This window comes from Salmo salar, chromosome ssa11, assembly GCF_905237065.1.
Source record: "Salmo salar chromosome ssa11, Ssal_v3.1, whole genome shotgun sequence".
Classification (NCBI taxonomy): Eukaryota; Metazoa; Chordata; class Actinopteri; order Salmoniformes; family Salmonidae; genus Salmo; species Salmo salar.
This window is the reverse complement of record NC_059452.1, coordinates 20,421,587-20,440,994: the sequence shown is the minus strand read 5'-3', so window position 1 is coordinate 20,440,994 and position 19,408 is coordinate 20,421,587. Positions and strand designations below refer to the sequence as shown.

General features: G+C 43.9%; 1 protein-coding gene across 1 annotated transcript in view; it reads right to left on the bottom strand.

Moving 5' to 3' along the window:
• aldh1a2 (aldehyde dehydrogenase 1 family, member A2) overlaps nt 1–19,043 on the bottom strand; it is a 28,290-nt gene extending 9,247 nt beyond the window's left edge. Inside the window, exons 1-4 of the mRNA NM_001141786.1 lie at nt 18,890–19,043; nt 7,734–7,838; nt 7,070–7,210; nt 509–638 (exon numbers count right to left, since the gene is read on the bottom strand). Coding sequence (NP_001135258.1) covers nt 509–638; nt 7,070–7,210; nt 7,734–7,838; nt 18,890–19,012 — 499 coding nt within the window. The 5' untranslated portion in view covers nt 19,013–19,043. The remainder of the gene's footprint in view (nt 1–508; nt 639–7,069; nt 7,211–7,733; nt 7,839–18,889) is intronic.
• Between the last annotated feature and the right edge of the window lie 365 nt (nt 19,044–19,408).

Genomic DNA, 19,408 nt, shown 5'->3' with positions numbered 1-19,408 from the left:
CAACTACTACCCCAACACCACCCCAACCCACCCAACCCCTCTCCCAGCTAATGGCTGCTCTATGACAGAGCTGTGGAGTGGCTGTCCTAACTCCTATAGACTCCCCGTAGCGGCGCTTTCAAATGGCTAAATTAGCCAGAACAGCCAGCGGCCCTCGCTCTTTAGTCCTGTCACTGGGCTCCACTGGTGGCAGTCTCAACAGGAGGGTGACCATTAAGGCTCAGATTTATAACTGGCCAGGGAGCAGCCATATTTACCCTCACATCACCTCTGTGCCCTCAGCACAGCTCATCTCCTGTCCCGCAGGCCCCCAGAGAGAAGCCCGGTGCTCCGCTGATCTGCTGCTAGCTAACTAGTAATCTTCACCTGGCACTGGCATCCACCACATACCTCTGACCTGTAACATTCTGCCTGGGTTCTAGTTCATTGAAATTGAAGAGAATAAGAATTCAATGTGCTTTTTGCTACATAACCCACTGTCAGGAAGCCTGAGTTGGAATGGACTTACCCATTGGAATGGACGTTCCATGGATCTTGTCTGCATATCCAGCATAGTATCTGAGCGTCTTTATGGTTCCCTGGAGGTCCACAAACAGGGTGGGCAGGAAAGGCTTCCCACTGTCCATGGATTCTATAGTCTGGAGAGAAATATATATTAAAACACAATCTTTGTCTTTTTGTTTTTTCTAAGAAACAGTGGGTCTTAACATTATCTCCGGGGGGAAACGTGATACTAAAATAACATCATGCTACAGTGCCTATAAGTTATAAATCATCCTTTAAGTCTTAGGGTTATTAGGTTGATATAACACTATTATAACCACATGGGCAAAAACGTAGTGCTTTTCTTTTAAAACAGTCCCCTTGTTTTGACATCTTTCTGTCACAATACGTTTGTTTTAAATCTTCTTTTTTTTTACATTAATTATTGGAAGCATATGCTTTAAATTGAAAACATTTATGTTAATGTAAAGTGACATAGGATGTCTAGAAAGATGCCTAAAAGATACAAGTTATTATTATTATTATCTACAGTAAAAAATGTACACATTTATATTTTAAAAGGGTCTTATGAAGATCCTTCTCTGATCTTCCGTGGCACATTACATGACCATTAATATGGAGTTGCTCCCCCCTTTGCTGTTATAACAGCCTCCACTCTTCTGGGAAGGCTTTCCACTAGATGTTGGAGCATTGCTTCCAGGACTTGCTTCCATTCATCCACACAAGCATTAGTGAGGTCGGGCACTGATGTTGGACTATTCGGCCTGGCTCGCAGTCGGCGTTCCAATTCATCCCGAAGGTGTTCGATGTGGTTGAGGTAAGGACTCTATGCAGGCCAGTCAAGTTCTTCCTCACTGATCTTGATAAACCATTTCTGTATGGACCTCGCTTCATGCATGGGGGCATTGCACTAAATAAACTTCAGTTAGTGCTAAATACGGCTGCTAGAATCCTGACTAGAACCAAAAAATGTGATCATATTACTCCAGTGCTAGCCTCCCTACACTGGCTTCCTGTTAAGGCAAGGGCTGATTTCAAGGTTTTACTGCTAACCTACAAAGCATTACATGGGCTTGCTCCTACCTATCTTTCCGATTTGGTCCTGCCGTACATACCTACACGTACGCTACGGTCACAAGACGCAGGCCTCCTAATTGTCCCTAGAATTTCTAAGCAAACGGCTGGAGGTAGGGCTTTCTCCTATAGAGCTCCATTTTTATGGAATGGTCTGCCTACCAATGTGAGAGACGCAGACTCAGTCTCAACCTTTAAGTCTTTACTGAAGACTTATCTCTTCAGTAGGTCCTATGATTAAGTATAGTCTGGCCCAGGAGTGTGAAGGTGAACGGAAAGGCTGGAGCAACGAACCGCCCTTGCTGTCTCTGCCTTGCCGGTTCCCCTCTTTCCACTGGGATTCTCTGCCTCTAACCCTTTTACAGGGACTGAGTCACTGGCTTACTGGTGTTCTTCCATGCCGTCCATGGGAGGGGTGCGTCACTTGAGTGGGTTGAGTCACTGACGTGGTCTTCCTGTCTGGGTTGGCACCCCCCCCTTGGGTTGTGCCATGGCGGAGATCGTTGTGGGCTATACTCGGCCTTGTCTTAGGACGGTAAGTTGGTGGTTGGAGACATCCCTCTAGTGGTGTGGGGGCTGTGCTTTGGCAAAGTGGGTGGGGTTATATCCTGCCTGTTTGGCCCTGTCCGGGGGTATCATCGGATGATGCCACAGTGTCTTCTGATCCCTCCTGTCTCAGCCTCCAGTACTTATGCTGCAGTAGTTTATGTGTCGGGGGGCTAGAGTCAGTCTGTTACATCTGGAGTATTTCTCTTGTCTTATCCGGTGTCCTGTGTGAATTTAAATATGCTCTCTCTAATTCTCTCTTTCTGTCTTTCTCTCGGAGGACCTGAGCCCTAGGACCATGCCTCAGGACTACCTGGTATGATGACTCCTTGCTGTCCCCAGTCCACCTGGCCGTGCTGCTGCTCCAGTTTCAACTGTTCTGCCTGCGGCTATGGAACCCTGACCTGTTCACCGGACGTGCTTGTTGCACCCTCGACAACTACTATGATTATTATTGTTTGACCATGCTGGTCATTTATGAACATTTTAACATTTTAACATCTTGACCATGTTCTGTTATAATATCCACCCTGCACAGCCAGAAGAGGACTGGCCACCCCTCATAGCCTGGTTCCTCTCTAGGTTTCTTCCTAGGTTTTTGGCCTTTCTAGGGAGTTTTTCCTAGGGAGTTTTTCCTAGCCACCGTGCTTCTTTCACATGCTTTGCTTGCTGTTTGGGGTTTTAGGCTGGGTTTCTGTACAGCACTTTGAGATATCAGCTGATGTACGAAGGGCTATATAAAAAAAAAATTAAAAAAAAAATATATATATATATATATCTATATATATATATATATATATATATATATAAATAAATTTGATTTGATTGTCATACTGAAACAGGAAGGGGCTTCCCCAAACTGTTGCCACAAAGTTGCAAACACAGAATCGTCTATAATGTCATTGCATGCTGTAGAGTTAAGATTTCCCTTCAATGGAACTAAGGGACATAGCCTGAACCATGAAAAACAGCCCCAGACCATTATTCCTCCTCCACCAAATGTTACAGTTGGCACTATGCATTCGAGCAGGTAGCGTTCTCCTGGTATCCGCCAAACCCAGATTTGTCCGATGGACTGCCAAATGGATAAGCTTGATTCATCACTCCAGAGAACGCGTTTCCACTGCTCCAGAGTCCAATGGTGGCGAGCTTTACACCAGTCCAACCGACACTAGGCATTGCACATGGTGATCTTAGGCTTGTGTGCGGCTGCTCGGCCATGGAAATCCATTTCATGAAGCTCCCAACTAACAGTTATTGTGCTGACGTTGCTTCCAGAGGCAGTTCGGATCTCGGTAGTGAGTGTGGCAAACAAGGAAAGATGATTTTTATTCTCTAAATGCTTCAGCACTCAGCGGTCCCGTTCTGTGAGCTTGTGTGGCCTACCACTTTGCGGCCTAGCCGCTGTTGCTTTTAGAACTTTCCACTTCACAATAACAGCACTTACAGTTGACTGCGGTAGCACTAGCAGGGCAGAAAGTTGGTGAACTGACTTGTTGGAAAGGTGGCATCCTATGACGGTGCCACGTTGAAAGTCACTGAGCTCGTCAGTAAGGCCACTCTACTGCCAATGTTTCGCTATGGAGATTGCATGGCTGTGTGTACACCTGTCAGCAATGAGTGTGGCTGAAATAGCCAAATCCACTAATTTGAATGGGTGTCCACATACTTTTGTATATACAGTGCCTTCGGAAAGTATTCAGACCCCTTGACTTTTTCCACATTTTGTTAGGTTACAGACTTATTCTGTAATCTACACACAATAACCCATAATGACAAAGCAAAAACTGTTTTTTAGAAATGTTTGCAAATTTACATAAATATTCAGACCCTTTATTCAGTACTTTGCTGAAGCACCTTTGGCAGCAATTACAGCCTTGAGTCTTCTTGGGTATGACGCTACAAGCTTGACACACGTTTATTTGGTGAGTTTCTCCCATTCTCTCTGCAGATCCTCTCAAGCTCTGTCAGGTTGGATGGGGAGCATTGCTGCACAGCTATTTTCAGGTATCTCCAGAGATGTTTGATCGGGTTCAAGTCTGCGCTCTGGCTGGGCCACTCAAGGACATTCAGAGACTTGCCCTGAAGCCACTCGTGCATTGCCTTGGCTGTGTGCTTAGGGTTGTTGTCCTGTTGGAAGGTGAACGTTCACCCCAGTCTGAGGTCCTGAGCGTTCTGGAGCAGGTTTTCATCAAGGATCTCTCTGTACTTTGCTCTGTTCATCTTTGCCTTGATCCTGACTAGTCTCCCAGTCCCGGCCGCTGAAAAACACCCCCACAGTGTAACCGGTGTGAAATGACCCAGATCACTGGTTGCTGCAGAAAAGGAGGAGTTCAAAAGAGGGGTGAGGGTAACCGGTGTGAAATGGCTAGCTAGTTAGCAGGCTGCACGCTAATAGAGTTTCAATTGGTGACATCACTTGCTCTGAGACCTTGAAGTAGTTGTTTCCCTTGCTCTGCAGGGGCTGCGGATTATGTGGAGCGATAGGTTGTTGATGTGTGCAGAGGGTCCCTGATTCGAGCCCAGGTAGGGGCGAGAAGAGGGACGGAAGCAAAACTGTTACAACAGCATGATGCTGCCACCACCGTGCTTCACCGTAGGGATGGTGCCAGGTTTCCTAAAGATGTGACACTTGGTATTCAGGCCAAAGAGTTTAATCCTGGTTTCATCAGACCAGAAAATCTGTCTTTTCATGGTCTGAGAGTCCTTTAGGTGCCTTTTGGCAAACTCCAAGCGGGCTGTCATGTGCCTTTTACTGAGGAGTGGCTTCCGTCTGGCCACTCTACCATAAAGGCCTGATTGGTGGAGTCCTGCAGAGATAGCTGTCCTTCTGGATGGTTCTCCCATCTCCACAGAGGAACTCTAGAGCTCTGTCAGAGTGACCATCGGGTTCTTGGTCACCTCCCTGACCAAGGCCCTTCTCCCCCGATTGCTCAGTTTGGCCGGGTGGCCAGCTCTAGGAAGAGTCTTGGTGCGTCCAAACTTACTCAAATTAAGAATGATGGAGGACACTGTGTTCTTGGGGACCTTTAATGCTACAGAAATCTTTTGGTACCCTTCCCCAGATCTGAGCCTTGACAAAATCCTGTCTCGGAGCTGTACAGATAATTCCTTCGACCTCATGGCTTGGTTTTTGCCCTGACATGCACTGTCAACTATAGGACCATATATATGTAGTAGAGTTAAAATGGTTATTCCATCAAACTTCAAATTATTATAATAGTACACAATGCAGAACAGAACAACCAGGTTGAGGGTCAGTGGCCAAAGCCCGCGAACAGGAATATTCCAAGTTCAGACAGAAGGGGGGAGTCAGATCGCTATGATCGCCAGGAACTTTACTTTTGGTCTCTATTTTTTATTGTTGCGCTACTGGTGATGCCTGTTGATGTTAGGTAGGCAGCTACAGTAGCTGAATGATGTTAACATCTTCGGGTTTTGTTTCATTAAATGTATTTTATTTCATCCTGGTACTACCCGTAGCTCCCGTTCTCCTCAGTCTGAGAAACACTGAGAGAGAAAGGTATGTGTTGCAGATTACTCCGTTGTAAAAGTCCATAACGTGAAATAAATAAAACATCCCAAGGTTAATGCTGTAGATATTGTAATATAGTTTACAGAGTGCTGCTGTTGCTAGCTAGCATGCCTTTCTGTGATGCAGACAGTTAGCTGAGCTGCCGACTGGTGCTGGCGTTGCATTATGGGAGATGTAGTTTGGTCCTCTAAGGTCTGAATGGGATAGAGGCGATTTCACGTTGTAACTTGTTTGTGTTGCATTGTTTTTGTACATGAGTTGTTGTATTTTGGTACTGTCAACACTGAAAGCACCTAGCAATGTATTGGGGAAGTGAGACAGGATATGTGTTTTACCTTTCTTCATGCTCCTGTGTAGAACAACTTGTCAGATGGTGCATTGGAGACTGATGTGTTCCTGTCCTGTCTTTTCACAATACTATTGCAGATCAACATAAAAGCCAAAAAGACAGCCATGGTGTCGCTCTTCATTTCCCTAGGACCATGCCTCAGGACTACCTGGCATGATGACTCCTTGCTGTCCCCAGTCCACCTGGCCGTGCTGCTGCTCCAGTTTCAACTGTTCTGCCTGCGGCTATGGAACCCTGACCTGTTCACCGGACGTGCTTGTTGCACCCTCGACAACTACTATGATTATTATTATTTGACCATGCTGGTCATTTATGAACATTTGAACATCTTGGCCATGTTCTGTTATAATCTCCACCCTGCACAGCCAGAAGAGGACTGGCCACCCCTCATAGCCTGGTTCCTCTCTAGGTTTCTTCCTAGGTTTTTGGCCTTTCTAGGGAGTTTTTCCTAGGGAGTTTTTCCTAGCCACCATGCTTCTTTCACATGCATTGCTTGCTGTTTGGGGTTTTAGGCTGGGTTTCTGTACAGCACTTTGAGATATCAGCTGATGTACGAAGGGCTATATAAATACATTTGATTTGATTTGATTTCTTGGTTCTCCTGTGGTGCATAACAGACCCGCTACATATAGACAGGTGTGTGGTTTTCCAAATCATGTCCCATCAATTGAATTTACCACAGGTGGACTCCAATCAAGTTGTGGAAACATCTCAAGGATGATCAATGGAAACAGGATTCACTTGAGCTCAATTTCGAGTCTCATAGCAAAGGGTCTGAATACTTATGTAAATATACAGTACATACATTTTAATTATTTTTTACATTTGTAAAAATGTCTCAGAACCTGTTTTTGCTTTGTCATTATGGGGTATTGTGTGTAGATTGCTAAGGATTTTTTATTTATTTAATAAATTTTAGAATAAGGCTGTAACGTAGCAAAATGTGAAAAGTGAAGGAATCTGAACACTTTCTAAGGCACTGTATGGTGCATGTTCCTTTGAGCATGTTGCAAAAACGAAGAAGTCCGGGATCTGGACTTTGAGCACTGTGGAGGACTCACTGCTAGATAAGCACTGTCCCTCTCCACCAGGTCAGCCAGTTTAGCCAGCAGTCTACCCCTTTCTGACGCGTCCATCCTCCGCCACACTGAACCAAGGGTGAAGGCCAGCCGGGCCGCCTGCACCGCCTTGTCCACATCAGCCTGTAGAAGAGAAACAGTTTAATGATTGAATCAGCCTGAGGTAGAGAAACAGAGAAACCGTATCCAGTACGCAGTTTAATGATAGAACCTTGTCCAGTTAACAGGTGTTTCTCCACCTCCACTGAGACAAATAAAATGTGTCTGTCTATTCCGAATGATACTTAATGGATCTTCCATTGGCATGTTTAAGGCTTGTTCTGCTTCAGTTATTCCACACAGAGGTGCTGATTTAGGAAAGGAGAGGAGGAACAGTCGAGCCAGAGAACCAAACCACATTAGACTAAACTCCCTACCCGTTTGCTTTCCTTGTTTTTTGGACACATAACTCACACATGGATAATGCATGAAGGAGAGGATGCCAGGACAGAGGTGGTAGGAAACACGTGGAAAACCCAAGCGGAGCTCTGTCTAACAAACATCTAATCCTCAAACACTCCAAGGGAAAGTATCTGTGTTTTCATTTCTGAAAATATAAGATATGGGAATGCAGAAACTACAGATTTGTTTTTATTTTCTACAATACCTTCTCTGCTTCTTGGACCTCACAGATCTGCTCTCCGCTGGCGGGGTTGTAGACTGGGAAGGTCTTTCCGCTCACAGAGTCTTGCCACTCATTGTTGATGAAAATCTGCAGGGAGAAAAGATGCAGCGTTCAGTACACAGGATGGAGAGGCCCATGTGAGAGGGAAAATCTGGTTCTCGGAGCAGCTCTGTTTCTCTCCAGAGCCTATTCAGCCATTCCTGCTCTAAAGAGGCACAGGGGCCCTGGTATAACATTTTACTTGTGCGGTTTTCTCAACACACAAATGCTGAATCAAGACAGAAGTATTTACCTGATCAAATAAGAAATGTGCTGTTAAAAAACATTGTGTTTTACGATTAGATTATTGGCATCAGTTTCAGAGGGAGCATAATTGTAAGGTTGGATCATTGGTATTGTGTGTTATATTATTTAATACAAATGTATTGTTTTGTTACCGTGGTGCAAAAAAAACAATCTATTCCGTAACTAATGGTAGTTCCTGATAAACAGTCTAGTGAGAGTGAGCCTGGCTCCTACCAGTGCCTCTCAGTTCTTGTGTAAGGGAGGGAGGGAGGCAGAGAGGCAGGGAGCCAGGCAGGCAGGCAGGCAGGGAGGGAGGGAGGGAGGGAGGAAAAGGGAAGAATCTGTGGAAATGTGGACAGAGATTCCTGCCTGCCCGGCATGGCTCTCTGGGGAGTACTCCAACATCTAGACAAAGAGGTGGGGGAGAGATAAATCCCTATCAGACACCAGACACCCCCTCACTCTCTCATACACACACACACACACACGTGCGCACACACATACATACACATATACACACACAGAGAGAGAGAGAGAGAGAGAGACACACGTTTCACAACATCGCTGCTCGTTTATGAGATCATAAAACACGGGCCACACTTGGTTTCTGTGATGCGTTAAATCAAGCCGTCCGTTAAACAACCACCTGGGATTCCAAACGGACTCTTTTCAAGCTCAATAAAGACCCAAAGAAAAACAAATGTTTAGACAAATAACAGAAATGGGACATATCTCAAGGAATTGGCCTGAGTGAATATGTTAAATAACAGTCATCTGAGCTTTATTTTAAAAGCCCCCTAACAAACTGGTGTGATTTGATCATACAAATGTGCTGTCTTATGTAAGAGTAAGGTAAATAGAAGATGTCTCAGTCCCGTTGGCTTATTGACATGTTTTGGTCTATCACAGCGACTCCTCAGACACTGTTTTTAATTAATGTCAGTCTGTCTGATAGATGGGGTGTTAAGAAAACATCTGCTGGCTTAAATCCTCCTGTATACACATGTGCTCTTACCATACTTTTATTTGAGAGGGAGAAAAGATACACTGAGAGCAGAACTGAAAGCAGGGTTCAAGTGTCCCGCTGGCCCAGACCTCTCTAGCTCTCCAACATGTTTACCAACGTAAACTTAGAGGCTTAAGCACAATTTAATTGGCTGTAAACTGTGAGGAGTGTTTACTTTAGGGCAGGTATAAAATGCCAGCACGCTTGGAAACCATTCAAGACTCAGCACACAGACATCACTCTCACTCCCTCCCACTCACTCTCTCCTGCAGTTGGCTGCTTTACAAGAAGAACCTTGCACATGAATAACTCATGTTTGAGTGTTTAGGTGTTCGGTATCTGCCTGTACCACTCTGCGGGCCATACCATACAGCCTTGTATACCACTTCAATGAATCTGTATTAGCCTGCCCTGAACACTTCCCCGCACACACAACAGATAGAAACAGGCCCACTGACGGTCCTCGTTCAACACATCCCAGCACAGCTCACAAAGTGGACCCACAGTCATTTCAGACAGCAGAATCGACACAGGTCCCCAGTGGGCTCTCTCCCATCCACATCCCAGCCTTTATTAGTGGGCTCTCTCCCATCCACAGCCCAGCCTTCTCAGTGAGTTCTCTCCCAGCCACAGCCCAGCCTTCTCAATGAGTTCTCTCCCAGCCACAGCCTAGCCTTCTCAGTGAGTTCTCTCCCAGCCACAGCCTAGCCTTCTCAATGAGTTCTCTCCCAGCCACAGCCCAGCCTTCTCAATGAGTTCTCTCCCAGCCACAGCCTAGCCTTCTCAGTGAGTTCTCTCCCAGCCATAGCCCAGCCTTCTCAGTGAGTTCTCTCCGAGCCACAGCCTAGCCTTCTCAGTGAGTTCTCTTCCAGTTCATCCAAGCTGAGTGTTCTCAGGCGCCTTCTATCGGGGGCCACCTTTAATCTGACTCTCATTAAGAGCACTTCATAAAAGTGTCAGTGACGACGAGGAGCTGAGGGCCTGCTACAAAAACAGAAAGCCCTATAGAGCACGGAATTAGTTTTCAAATTTATAGGGGCCACTGTAGTGGAACGCCCTAAATCAGGGGAGCCCCCTGACAGCCCCGACAGTCTGAGCAAGAATGCAGTCCATGGGTAGCTTTATGCACGGCGTAACCCCTCTCACAAGGCACCGCCGAAGGAGAGGGGATAAAACAGTGGAACAGTGGACCAGGCCGCCATCTAAATCATGGCTAGAAAAGGACAACCATCAGCCACCGTTTGCCTCGGCCCTCTCGGGGCTCAGGGGGCTGTTAGACTTTTGTCTCGTCCCATTCAGAGAGTTGATTAAGACGACAAGGCTACACACTAAATCAACTCTCAATGTTTCTTAAAATTGCTTTTAGGTTCATTTAGAAACGAAGGGGAAAAAACCAAGACGGAAACTCAAGTGCAAAAGTGCAAATTCTGAAATGATGTGTGTTTTCTTTTTGGTTTTCCCATCCCCCCGTGGTGTCCTAGCTCTCACCACACATGGCGGTTTCATTTGTATAGAAATCATTATCCCCATAAGTACTCACTGCCTTTGATAATGAGCCATTATAAATAAATTGACCATGTCTTAGACCCAATCAAGTCTAGCAAAATGAAAAACATAACAGCTACAGTACCAGTCAAAAATGTGGACACACCTACTCATTCAAGGGTTTTCTTTATTTTTACCATTTTCTACTTTGTATAATAATAGTGAAGACATCAAAACTATGAAATAACACATATGGAATCATGTAGTAACCCCCCAAAAATTCAACAAATCAAAATATATTTTTGATTATTCAAAGTAGCCACCCTTTGCCTTGATGACAGCTTTGCAGACTTTTGGCATTCTCTCAACCTGATTCATGAGGTAGTCACCTGGAATGCATTTCAATTAACAGGTGTGCCTTGTTAAAAGTTAATTTGTGAAATTTCTTTCCTTCTTAATGCGTTTGAGCCAATCAGTTGTGTTGTGACATGGTAGGGGTAATATACAGAAGATAGCCCTATTTGGTAAAAGACCAAGTCCATATTATGGCAAGAACAGCTCAGATAAGCAAAGAGAAATTACAGTCCATCATTACTTTAAGACATGAAGGTCAGTCAATCCGGAACATTTCAAGAACTTTGAAAGTTTCTTCAAGTGCAGTCACAAAAAACATCAAACGCTATGATGAAACTGGCTCTCATGAGGACTGCCACAGGAATGGAAGACCCAGAGTTACCTCTGCTGCAGAGTTACCAGCTTCAGAAATTGCAGTCCAAATAAATGCTTCACAGAGTTCAAGTAACAGACACATCTCAACATCAACTGTTCAGAGGAGACTGTGTGAATCAGGCCTTCATGGTCGAATTGCTGCAAAGAAACCGCTACTAAAGGACACCAATAAGAAGAAGAGACTTCCTTGGGTCAAGAAACACGAGCAATGGACATTAGACTGGTGGAAATCTGTCCTTTGGTCTGATGAGTCCAAATTTGAGATTTTTGGTTCAAACCGCAGTGTCTTTGGGAGACGCAGAGTAGGTGAACGGATGATCTCCGCATGTGTAGTTCCCACCGTGAAGCATGGGGGAGGAGGTATGATGGTGTGAGGGTGCTTTGCTCGTGACACTATCAAGGCACAATTAACCAGCATGGCTACCAAAGCATTCTGCAGCGATACGCCATCCCATCTGGTTTGCGCTTAGTTGGACTATCATGTGTTTTTCAACAGGACAAAGACCCAACACACCTGTAAGGGCTATTTGACCAAGAAGGAAAGTGATGGAGTGCTGCATCAGATGACCTGGTCTCCACAATCACCTGACCTCAACCCAATTGAGATGGTTTGGGATGAGTTGGACCGCACAGTGAAGGAAAAGAAGCCAACAAGTGCTCAGCATATGTGGCAACTCCTTTAAGACGGTTGGAAAAGCATTCTAGGTGAAGCTGGTTGAGAGAATGCCAAGAGTGTGCAAAGCTGTCATCAATGCAAAGGGTGGCTACTTTAAAGAATTGAACATCTAAAAGATATTTTGATTTGTTTAACACTTTTTTGGTTACTTCATGATTCCTTATATGTTATTTCATAGTTTTGATGAATTACTACTATTCTACAATGTAGAAAATAGTCAAAATAAAGAAAAACCTTAGAATGAGTAGGTGTGTCTACACTTTTGACTGGTACTGTATGTCAGTCCCAAAGCCTGTTTTAAGATGATAACTGACATGGGAAAATGATATGTTGTGTGTATTGTGCAAATCGGAAAGAAAACAAGTGGTGGGATCCAGACCTCTCACAGCACACCAACATGAAGACAACTGCTAAAAATGCATAGAACCTTTACACTGAATGAAATCAATCGATTTGTGTTTACAAGGAACTGCTTCAAGCTGTGTGGTTTCTTATTATTTGGTAAACACGCAGGCCATTTTGGTATTACAGAAAGTTGGCAGAGTTTGTGCTCCCAGTGCAGCCGTGACATCTGATCCTCCTACAACACAGAAAGAGAGAGCTGCCTGGCGTAGATGGGAACTGGACAGTCTGCAGATAGGTCAACACTTTATGCATGGGCCACAGGACAGCTGCAAACATTTAGCAACCCCCATGTTTTTCTGTTAAAACTGTCAATCTCACAGTGCTGACAGTACTTGTCTGTTTGGCTGATGAAATGATGAGACATGTGCGCCTGAAGCCAACGATGAACATAAGGGCTACAGAGTATACGTTTCTGATCACATCAGCGTGGCTCTATTGTTCACTATAAAGGACACAAATGTCAATGTAAAAATATGCTCTGCTTATCTACAACATGCTCTCAATGCAATGGGACTAGGTGGTTATCATCTCGACCAAGCAAAAGGTAGATATATAGGGGAGTCCCCTGGGAATACATGTGCAATCAACAGACATTGAGAAACTAAAGAGTAATGTTCCATCCGTTCAGTGAATTCAAGGCGCAGTCCTGCTGACCCATTTCTCATCTGCCACTGTGCTCTCTCTGGAGGCTGCTACACAACTGGAGTGAGGGCAGGCAGGGGATGCCAAAGTACTCACAGCAGCCAGCAAAACATCTGTTTGGCCTCTAGCGTCTTCTCATGGCTCACACGCTTTAGGAATATTTAATGGGACTCATTTCTCGTCCCTTTTCGGGAGGCAGGAGAGAGTAAAGAACATACATATATGTTTATACACAACAGGCCAAGATTCCACAGCCAGACGGATCCCGATCAGGGCACCTGCAGCTTTCGTCTGCACAGGAAGTTTCATATCCTTTCCTATCACAGGACCTCTATTTCCGTTCTGTTTTCTGGATCTGTTTCAAGACATTTATAATTACTACTGTTTCAAGCGAGGGGAGGGCATGTGAAACTGGATCCCAGTTGGTGTTTTTTCCCCAGTCCTCCTGACACCATAGAACCTTCATGTTTTCCATTCACACACCCAGAGACAATGCCACCCTGCTCTCCTGGGTGTGGAGGGGACGACCCCGCTGTCACCGACTGGCAAACATCTTTGTCTTGACTGTGTGTGTGGTGAGAAAGTTGAATCTGTTCCCTCTCACTCCTTAACGCGAGAAACAGAAATTCAATAGGAAACTGTGTTTGAATATGAATTGTCATTTGTTCAAATGGATGGAACATGCGGGAGTTGGAGTTGGGCGGCACAGCCTCTTCTAAGCCGCCATGTGGTGCCAATGTCTACAGAGTCTGAGATTGACACTTTCACTGAGGTACACTGAGTTTGTCTTTCAATCAGCTGTATCATCTGTGCAGATTTCAAACATAACATTTATCCTAATTAAATAAATATCTGCGTTAAAGAAATAGCCTAATTTCATAAAATAATATTATGGATATCAAATCCAAGATTTTCATAAAGAGCATAAGCCTTTAAGACTGAAAGACTTAACCATACTTTTCTAAGGGTTCAAATTATCAAATTATTACATTGATGTAAGAATCTAATATTCTATGCTTCCACTACATTCTGTCAGTGGGAGAAATAACACAAATAAATGTAATCTGGGTAGAATATAACTACAGTGATCCACTAGTGATAAGGGGTGACGGGGGCCTGGTGACTATGACTTCATGTCTGGCAGACTTCTGCTCTCTGTGTATCTAGTAGCTGTCTCTCTAGAGGGGACAGTTTTTTATGGATATCAGAGGATTTATGGAGCCAGCAGTTTTTCACAATGACACCATAAGGATTTACACGTTCCATGTCAACCGGCCTGAAGACTTAAGGTATAGAAGTTAATGGGATAACCTCCCTGTCATCGGACTTCCTTAAAGAGTGATTAAGAGACAGGCGACGCGATGTTGACGCCTCTGCTCAGACGATAATTTACACTCACTGCACAAACAGCCATTTCACAACGACGGACATATTCATGGTACCGCAAGCTCACCCTGTCACAACCAGGGATGTGTATAACTGCGTTTGTGACTGTGCGTCTGAGAGAAAGAAGGGGGGAGAGTGTGAAACGAGAAAGAGAGGGAATGGGAGAGCGAGAGAAGAAGAAAAAGAGAACACTCGCTGTGCTAGTTGTGATAAATCATTCAGGCTCCCAGTGTCCTCCACCTTGGGGTTTGTTTGATGTTCATCGCAGTAAGATGGTGGTTTTGAAGTGAAAAACTCCAGAAGTGCAGGTCAGGCTAGGCAAGGCAGGGCACTGACCCACACTGTGAGACAGGCCCAGAATTTACAGCCCAGTGGACAGCACCTAGCATTGGGGAGCCCCAGCCTTCATCTGTACTATCTCAATCAGTGACGGATTGATGGGGCCTCTTTCATTCATCCACATTGACTGACTGGACTTCTCACAGATTAGTTTACAAAACCCTTCCTCGCTTCAATATGAAGGTTATAGGTTCCTATTAGGGACAAAAGTGTCAGCAATTGCACAATTCATTTTTTTTAAACAGTTAACGTATGCCAATCTGGAAAATAAAAGCCATTATTTACATTGGGAAGCTATATAATGAGCATGGCAACTGCGTCTAGTTAAAGTCTGGTGTGTTTGAACATTGTGAAGGTTGCATACGCATAGCTCTTCCTGTTTTCACTGCATTTGACACAGTTGAAAATTAAACCCTATTTGGATTACGGCCCAAATTCCTCTGCCAGGATTCACTGATTTACAGTCCTCATTCCCCACAGTCTATGTACGCTCACAGGTGTAGGATTTTAATTTGAGCACCCTGTTGCAGGAGAACTGCAATGCAGGAAATGTAAAACTTGTGGTGTATTTGAGGTTTAGAAAGGCTTCTGAAGTTTGTAATATCCACTTTGAAATTTCAGACTGGATTTTCCCTTACGAAAAATGTATCAACCCCTACAAAAATGTTAATGAATTATAATCCACATAATAATTCACATCTCCTGTTTCTGCAGGATTATTTTCTCAACTCAAGATCCTACATCTGTAAAAGTACACTAAGCTACAGCCGTGCTACAGTGACTCCAGTTTACCATTAACTTCAGTTACTTCTACAGTGACAATGAGGAATCCCTGCATAACAGTTTTATAGTAAACAATGACAGAAAAAAATGTCTATACCTTGGCCGCTCAAACATTATTCAGTATCATACACACTAAGTATCAATTCAAACACATTTTGTGAACTCAACTTTGTATTTCCAGGTGTCTCTCTCAACAACTTGAAGGTGAATGTGCCAGAAATGCTCCTTCCCTCCATCTCTAAAGATTTATTCTTCTAGGAGTCTAGTTTAACGACTGCTAATCATTGAGCGGTGTGAGAAGCCACCCGGGCCAGAGAAATCACCCACTAAAACCCCGAGAACACTGGCTCTGTCTCCATTCATTAACTATACACCACACAGTTTATCCTTCTCTTCTCTCTCCCCGCGCTGCAAAAAGCTAAAATCATCAATAAATGCCCATCAGGGTAGGTTAATTTATGGCTTCCTTCGTGGCGCTATCAGCCCTGCGGACTACCTCACAGATGGAGAGCTCTAAAGCCGACTCTCCTGTGACCATTCAAACGCTATGTTTTTATACTAGCTTAGTGTCTTACTACCCAGCTGGTTTCAGGCCACAAGCTATGGTGAAGTGGGGGTAGGGTGGATGGAGGAACCAAGACCCAAGCGCCCTCTTTTTACGGCTGTAGCTACAGGAGAGTGGGGTGTGAAAAAGTTAGATTTTTTTATAACAAAGCAAAGGGAGACCTGAGCAGACCTTCCAAAGTTTCACTGATCTGCACAATCCCACGCAGGGAGGGAGATAGCTTAACTGACACGTTCACACAAATGTCTCTTTGACGGCAAACAGTTCATGGCTCAGTGAAAGGGACAAGGGGTAAAGCGTCTATGGCGATAACACCTCTCTATCTCACACCTCTCTACAGTCACTGTTGGTACTAAACATACTATGGGCATATCTTCACTATTAGTAGCCTCCGTTTGCAAAACAAAACTGTTGACTGAAAAAAATACATGCCCAGTCATGGTGGCTATCTCAAAGTGAATTCATATTCACTAATCAATGATCATGTTTTACAGTAAGTAGAAAAAACATCAACATGCTCAAACTCATGTGAGACCAAGGAAACAATTCTAAACTGGAGTGTAAGGAGCTGCGTTACAAGCATGTTCATTCTCAACTCTCTACTGGACGTCTGGCTGCAAAAGGCAGAGGCACATCACACAACTAGCCTACACGGAGTGGAAGAATGCATAGGGCTACACAGAGAGCATGCGCCCACAGTCCAGAAGGCCAGCTCTCTCCTAGCTATAGACTCTGCTTGCAGTGTTCATTCTCCCCCTGGCAGGCAGGCGGTGGGGTGGATAGAACATGAACAGGGTGTGAGGAGAGGAGCGCCTGCATCAGGGGTGGCCATAAATCAGTGATCTCCTGCCCCCCATGTCCACCAAACCAACAGGGACTGGATGATTCAAATTCCTGGGGGTTAATTCACCAAGGCCTGCGCTCCCTAAAGGTTCTCCTATACATTCCACCCTTTGCGTGCATTCTTTTAAATAATACTAAGCATGAGAGAGGTAGAGAGAGGGAGAGTGGGAAGGAGAGCTGATAGCATGACTGTGCACATAAGGCAGGCATGCTAAACCAGCTCTCCTCTTATGGCGAGTAGACCACTGTAAGTTGCATGTTTCCTCAGCCAAGTGCCCTTTGAACTTACAACAACGAGGTGTGAGGCTAACCCTGATTACAACACTGTACTTACATATTGTGCTGTTATGGAGCTCTCCTCAATAAGAAGTGCCCTTTACTCACACTCATGGCAATAAAAGCATTGGATTTCAAACTGCAGAAGGGACCATGCTACAGGAAACAGACAAACATCCACATTATTATACATGTTTGGATGGTGACTCTACAGTCAGGTCCTAGTGGTTTGATTAAATGTATACCAGCATTAAGTAAAGGGGGAGTTGAGAAACAGCCTATACTGGGCCTATACTGACATCACAGGGCCTATATTATTCTCATTAATGTAATCCTCAAAATGCAAGCCTAAAATGTGTAAACAATAATGACCAAAAATGTGACACTTTCAGAGGAAGCCCTTGGAGTCTGATTCCTGATATTGCTGTGTAGGCCTAATTAAACGCCCACAGAGCCCATAATAACCAACCACAAGTGTAACGGCACAAAAATCTATTCAAATACCATTCAAATACAATGTCTAGGCTATAGAGTACACATAAAATAAAATATGTAGGAAACATGAGACTTGTGATTGAAATAGGTCTTCACATTTCATCAAGTGTTCTTGCGTAATTTTGCATGAGGTCAGAAGAGTCATGCGGACGTCTAAGGACAATAATGGACTAGAGCACCAAGACTTTGCAATTCATTCCGTGAATCTAATAACTTATTCTGAATCATAGTAAAATTAATAGAATTTACAACATGCGTAAGGGGTTCTGAAACCAGTTAAATTACTTCTTACGGCAGGCAAAGAAAAGAAGACCCTCCTCATTTTATGTTCAAGCTTTGATATGGTTGAATACAATTAGTTTAAATACATATTTTGAAACGAAAAAAGCACACTTAAGATAAAATATGATAATAGGCCTATGAAATGTATATCAGAACAAACCATGGATTTTTACAACAAAAATATCTTCCAAAGTGAAAATGTTCAATTCAATCGTCTTTTGAAATTACAGGTGTGATTGAATCACAGCAACAAGGTCATTTTTCAAATATTATGCAAGTGATATAAGATACCTGGGAATCATGTTTCTAATCAATAAGTAGTTAATAACATGCGATTATTATCAATCACATAACGGCAGGTTACGGGACGTTTACTCTATCTGGACAGAATTGTGTAATGACAACATTCTATCTGAAAAAATGCTGACCTTCACTAAATGACTGCTGTCACCTGTGATAAATACTATTCATTGTAGCCACTGCAGATGACATACAGACCATATGAGTCATGGTAAATATAAAAGTGAAATAAAAAACACCTGTGCAATATAATTATGTTGGCAGCGCTGTTAATCATTCAAACATGCCTTGGAAATGACACTCGATGTGGCCGTATGTGATAACTTTTAGAAAAGTACGCCACATGTTGATGAGCTGTATTCTATGCTATGAGTTGAGCAATGAATGTGAGAAAAGATCTGAAACAAATTTTACGACGGTAAATCCAGAACTTGAATGAACATTTTAAACCGGACTCAATCACCTGTACTGTGCGCAAAGACATTGGCTAAATTGGGCAGTTCCACACTTTGACAATTGTGCGCTATCTATCATCTACAGACACATACCTTTAGGGGGGAAATATTCTGCATAATAGAAGAGATATGATACATTGAACATAATATGTGACTCGGAGCAAAAGTTTAAGTTGTTTCACAGACCTTGGTGTACTTGATCTCCGCGTTAGGCACAGGCGAGGGCATCAGCTGGAGAGATGCCATGAGCGCAGCGGCATCGGCGTCGGTCTTCACTTCACCAGGGAGTTCGATTTTGCTGGAAGTCATCGCGCCTGCATCCGTGTGTCTGTAGCAGATGCGTCTTCGTTTTTTCTACTGATTTCTGATTAGGACTTTGGAATCCTTCCTGTGTTTATATCCAGGTGTCAGCGGCGGTCCGTTTTTATTGGGTAGAGAACAGGGCCGTCCTCCTGATAGAATTAAAATCTATCTTAATTTACATAAACGAACCCAGCCATCCGTGTTGGGGAGGGAAAGTACTTATCACAATGTCTCTCGTTATAAGTCAAAGGAAACGCATTGAAATTGACATGTTATCTGTATTGAATAGATAGACACAGTTTAAACACACTGACTTACATTTAAGATATTATAATGAATATACTATAACAAAATGGGATCAGAGTAAGATGTTATATTGGAGAAGTGGTGCTTGAGGTATTT